General features: G+C 40.1%; 1 protein-coding gene across 1 annotated transcript in view; it reads left to right on the forward strand.

Annotated features, from left to right (window-relative positions):
* Nucleotides 1–6,000, forward strand: part of LOC108801355 (histone-lysine N-methyltransferase, H3 lysine-79 specific-like) — a gene marked incomplete at its 3' end in the record, with an annotated part of 132,045 nt that overhangs the window by 99,953 nt on the left and 26,092 nt on the right. Inside the window, exons 19-20 of the mRNA XM_018573282.1 lie at nucleotides 2,984–3,075; nucleotides 3,244–3,345. Of these exons, the coding sequence (XP_018428784.1) occupies nucleotides 2,984–3,075; nucleotides 3,244–3,345 (194 nt within the window). The remainder of the gene's footprint in view (nucleotides 1–2,983; nucleotides 3,076–3,243; nucleotides 3,346–6,000) is intronic.

The following is a 6,000-nucleotide window of genomic DNA, read 5'->3' on the forward strand; positions in this document are numbered from 1 at the left end:
TCGAATTTGTCTCATTTTATTAGTCAAAGTTGAGACTCGGAACAACTTTGCAGGAGGCCAGTGTTCATGGCATAATCATGTAACCATGATATATTTGCAGCAAAATAGCAGTCTGCAATTATTCATTTATAATGGTCAAGTTATAATCTGTAGGTTTGGTGGAGACGTCTGGATTCTTTCAGTATTCTGTTCAAGCTTATATCAAATGGTTGCTTTTCATATTGGGCTATCTTAATTATTAGAAAATCCCTTCCCTTAAAGCAGAACTGAAGTATTTTCATTAAACCCATGTCAATGCGACACATTTCATTCCTTTTTTTTCAACAAGCCCTAATAGTATTGGTTATTTTGGGTCTGTGTAAAACCTACACTGCTGGGCAGTCCTGATGGCCAAGGTTGAACACCACTGGCCCACATAAAAAAAAAATCCTAACTTGTGTATAGAAAAAATAAAATATGGGAGTTGCCTCTACTCACATGAAGGTGCATGTTTTACCTTTTTTTTCTTTCTTTTGCTAGTTAGCGAGTCACTGACCTGGAATAATCATGTTTATCTAATTTCAGGACATGTTATCTACATATGCTTGTTCCAGGGTGGTGACTTGGTAAATAGTGAAACAAATATGACTCCATAAACTAGTCCGCATTGGCAGCTGCCATGTTTCCTTTAACACCCAATTATGAACATTTGCTTAGGATTATATAAAGTACAGTATGTTGAACTTGGTGAGACACTTTAAGTGAACCTGTGTCCATACTATGAACATTAACCCCCATTCACACCTGAGGGATTTGAAGTGCATTTCCAGAAATGCAATGACTCGAAACAAGATTTCCATTTTATTCTATGGGGCTTGTTTACAACTGAGCAATGTGATGCTGCTTGTCAGGATTTTCAATTGCACCCCAACACACCTTGTGGCTGGCATCGGTTGTGTCGCTGCCCAACTTTGTGTGTTGCTGTGTATTGAAAAACTACTGCACTACATTTTTTACAATACATGTTGTTGCACTACTGCACCATGAGTGTAATGGCATGCACTAAATGCACAGGTTCCCTGCATTTAGTGCAATGCTATTAGTGAGAATAGATTTTAAGCTGTTACTTGACTTCAGTATCTGTTGCTATCGTTGAGGATTAATTACTCCACTATGCATATACTTTGGTGTCCTTAGTCTGGGCATATGTTAGTTGAGCTTTAAGGTGAGGTTAAGACTATAAGCTCCCATTGTTGCTTGTTGTAAAACATGGTAGACAAATGGAGGGTGCATAAAAACATAACGTTTTACATGTCTTAGTTTGGTTAATTGTGCTTTAGCAGTAGCCCAAAAGTCTGAATCCCTGCACCAGGATGAAGATTCGGTCCAAGGATCTGCATGAAAACCACAGTCTATCTGCAGCAGACTGATTCACTTCAACTACTGCTCTCCAATCTGCATCAATTGCTTTCCCAGCTCAGGGTGCATTAGCATTGCTGTATGGAGAATAGTAGTTGCGGATAGTCAAGGGGGAGGGGTGTGGGATATGTCAGGGCTGCTAAGGAACACAAGGAGCAGTGGTGCTCATTTCAGCATGCTGCAAGGATTTGAACTTTCGGGACTTGTTCACACCATTTCCAGATCAGAACAGTTTTTGTCCGCATCTGAATTGCATCCCAATGTATTCCTATGGTATTTTTAGGGCTCTGTTCATACCAGTGCAGTCTGTTCCAGTGCAGGCAAAAACAAAATGTTGCATGCACTATTTTTTCTGGTCTGGAACGCACTGGACTGCACCTGAAAGCCCATTTTAAGCTAAACAAAAACACACTGGAACACATTAAAGATGCGTCTTAACGCAATGCACCATGTTACAGGTCTGGCCAGGAAAATTTTGTGAACCTGGCCTCATGCCAGAGCACAATTAAACTACAGACGCAACACATTTAACATCAATGTTTTTATGCACCCCTGCACATTTTTTTTTTTTTTTACAACATGCGTTCGGGCTTTAAGTGTGAGGGGCTTAACCATAGCAATAATGAATAAGAGCAGTAAGGTGGAGGTTCTGCTTTGCTGGGGCATTTAGAGTTCAATTTCCAAAATAGTTCATAGAAAAAAAGATGTGTTTTAAGAAATAACATCTGTTAAAGTTGTGGTAAAAAGCAGTTATAAAGGCATGATAAGAGAGAATAATGAATGAGGGTCACTATAGGAGGGTGTGTGGAGATGAGACAAATTGGCAGATGTGATCCCAATGGTTGACACTTCTTGGTTATGTTCATTATATGCTTTGTATTCGTTGTAATCTTTAAATGGCATTAAAGGGACTCATTTTTCGTATTTGGTTTTTGGTTTGTCTGGTTCTTTTATAATTTATTATGTTTGAGGAATAGAAAATGTAAGTGAATAGGAAGGATAGGGAGGATTTTTTTTTTTTTTAATGTTAGGGAAGGGTAGAAGATATTTTGTAGAAAAAAGACTTTATTCCTGTGAAGTACATTGCAGCCTGTTTTCTGAAAGGGAACCCTTATTGCTAGTAGCTAGAAGTCTTCTTTAGGCAACAACCTTGTTACCTGAACTGCTGTTGCTTTTTCATGTCTTAGCAGGGCTAGTTTCAAAATACTCTCATTGGTTATTTTGTGGCGGTGTCAAAAGCGGCCAGGGAGTGACACTTCTCTATCTCGTCTTTTTGTTTGCATGTATTGTCTGTTAGTGCCATCTTAAGTTGGGATTGTGAATATCATTTGCTGTCTTTTATTTATTTGTTTCAATCATCTAAACTTACCATCTTTTGTCATGAACGGTTTTACTTCTGGTCTTTGGAACAGAGGATAGTATGTACCATTATGAAAGACTTTTCCAGGAGTGGTCTGTAAGTCCACAGGTTTGTCTTGTAAGTATTAAATATGGGAAAGCTCGTCAATGAGCATATTAAACACTTTTAACCTGGCTAACTTTTATATTTGTGTGCTATTCTTCACAAATTTCTTTTCTGTCTCAGACTCATTTAGGGTACAGTACCTGCAACTTATGTCTTACATGAAGACTCCCCAGTACAAAGCTGGACTGCAGCAGCTGTTACAGAAAGAAAAGGTATGTCATTTAACTGGACTTTTTCTTAATGCTCAGATATAATCAGGTTTTTAGCTGGCGTTGCTGCTTCTGCTAGTAAGCTTTGCAGTCGTGGTTTTAAATAAGTAGGTGTGTTTAATTTCTGTTCCTTTTTCTATACTGATCTGGATTTTGTTGAAAACCTTTTAGGTGAAAAACTCCCAGCTGCTTGGTGCTGCCCAACAACTTCTTACACATTGCCATGCTCAAAAGGAAGAGATCAAAAAACTGTTTCAGCAGAAGCTGGATGAGGTATAGTAAACACATGATCATTTTTTTTTTCTTAGTTCTGGTATATGGGGAAGGTTGCATGATTATTATAACAATATGCTGCTTTACCAGTAATCTTAAAAGCAAACTATGGGGTAAGTGTTCTTCCCCATAGTTCTCTTAAGGGTCACGGAAGGACATAAACTAGCATTCTCCCGTGACCCAAACCTCAGTATATCGCAAGCTACAGCTTGCAGTATACTGAGACCGCCACAGCCGGGCCAGATCCCGACATTACTGTCGAGATCCACCTAGCTGCGTGAGTGACAGCCGGCTCTGCCTATCTAAAGGCAGAGCCTGCTGTACCCGCCCCCTCCCCCGTCCGTTCCTTCAGTCAGCGCTGGAGGATCGGAGCGGGGAGGGGGAAATCTCTGCAGGGAGCCGTGACTGACGGTCACTGCTCTCTGCGGAGAGATGATCGAGAAGTGGGCGAGTGACGGTATGTGTTCGCTCACTTCCTGATCTATTGACCCGACGTGTGACAGAATTATTCACAGGTCGGCTCGAACCATGAGGATGAGTTATTTTCACTCACCTCATAGTTCTCCTTTAAGTGTTATAACACTTCAGTGAAGTCACTCTGCTTTAGGAATGTGTGCATTTTTAATGTATGTTAGAATGTACAGTTTGGTGTTTTTACATGTGTTGTTTTTAAAGGTAATAGGAGACGTGCTGAGGTTTCCTACGTTTGTTTTTTATGGTAATTTTTAATGGAATGCATGTAAGACAGGTGTTAAAACATTTTGCATATATTACTATTCATTTATATGTAATACAGTTTCAGGGAAAATGTGCTTAGAACGCTGCTAACGTTTAAAAAAAAAACCAAAAAAAAAAAACCTCACTAGATTGTGAAGATGAGCTTGGTTATAGTTAGACGAATGGTACCTAACAAGTGTGTTCTACATTCCTTTTAAATGTGTACTAAAATGCAATAAAAGGCAGAAGTGTAAATGGACCCTTAAAATCGTTTGTTAAATTTGTTTCACTGCTTGCATAAGCTAACAATAAAAATTTGGTAAGGGTAAGCAAGCATTTAAAATTGTAAACTTGACTGACATTGGCATATAATGGTAAAAATGCATAATCAGACGTTACCTTCAGAGATAATCAAATATAAAAAGCATCTGAAGATCTAGAGATTTAGGCAGCTGAAATTATATGCAGATTTCTGCCTTTCTTGTAAAAGTTAGGTCTGGACTTGCTCCCCCCCATCTTTCAAGCCTCACTATTGCGTAGTAAGGCTAACCCATAACATAGTTTGTTCAAGTGCAGTGCATTACAGAGAGAACCTATAAATGTCTAACTATATATTTCTTCATTACCTCTGCCTAATAGAAGTTTTTAGATCAGGGGTCTCAAACTCAATTCACTCGGGGGCCACTCGACAAATTTTTTTTCTCCTATGGGGGCCGTTTGCCAAATTTCATACTTTAAAATAAAATTTAACTATATCGGGTTTGTTACTACGGATACTAATATACTCACAATAAGGCCCCATTCATATCTGTAGGTTTAGGTGCGATTTAGGGATTCCTGCGTCAGGAACTTGCACTTTCCTGCAGCAGGAATCGCTAATCTGGTGTTTACAAGCGGCAGCTGTCACCCGTTCAAGTTAATGATCAGGTGACAGCAGCTGAATGTAAACGCCTGCCCACTGCATGTAATGGTATGTGATATGATTACAATTGGTTAGGAATCAATTACTATCCCCGGGCGCATCGATTGTGCATCCAGGGACAGTGGGTAGGCGTTTACATTCAGCTGCTGTCACCTGATCATTAACTTGAATGGGTGACAGATGCCACTTATAAACATCAGATTAGGGATTCCTACTGTCGGAAAACGCAAGCTCCTGATGTAGGAATCCCTAATCGCACCTAAACTTACATATACATAAGAAATACGACCCCTGCACAAATAAATAAGCGGCCCACGGGCCGGTACTTTGAGACCACTGATTTAGACACTGGCAAACAAAAATACAGTGAACGCTCCCACTCAGATTATGCTTCCGCTTTTTTGCTAGTCTCCTAGAAGGATGGACATCTTTTCTCGAATGAGAAAAGTTTGACTATTGTATGTGCTGTTTTTTCTTTGACAATATTATTTGTAGACTTCATCTACTTGCTACCGAGGCATGCAGCTACCTGGGTCGTTGTATTCTCACCGGTAGCTTTGGAAGCTGTACCTGCCGCCCCCCCTGACCTTCGGGCACTGGGCTCCATTTATGACACTTTTTTTTAGACTTTTGTGTATTGTGTTAGAGGCAGAATGCTTTTGCAGGTCCGGATCAGTCTCTGAAAACTCGAGTATGCCATGTGGGTCGAGCATTGCGAGCTGCTACATTTTTTCGTACCGTTGAGTGCCATCTTGACCCCCCCCCTTTTTTTTTGGGTTTCCACAGAAAGGGTTAACACACTAGGAAAGTGCTGTGTCACTAACTGCAATGTCGAGAGCATGCACTTTTTGCAAGAGACATGTAGTTTCACCATGGTTAGTTTTTGCTGCCGCTTACAATGACTTGGTCAACCCTTGCCATTTGGACCTCTCCTGCTTTAAGCTGCTGACAATCCGATGTTGACAGTCTCTATTGAGGGAACAACGTTGTGTTGCTGACTACAGAACTGTTCTACT

The sequence above is a fragment of the Nanorana parkeri genome, unplaced genomic scaffold, assembly GCF_000935625.1.
Source record: "Nanorana parkeri isolate BGI_ZX_2015 unplaced genomic scaffold, ASM93562v1 scaffold2314, whole genome shotgun sequence".
Classification (NCBI taxonomy): domain Eukaryota; kingdom Metazoa; phylum Chordata; class Amphibia; order Anura; family Dicroglossidae; genus Nanorana; species Nanorana parkeri.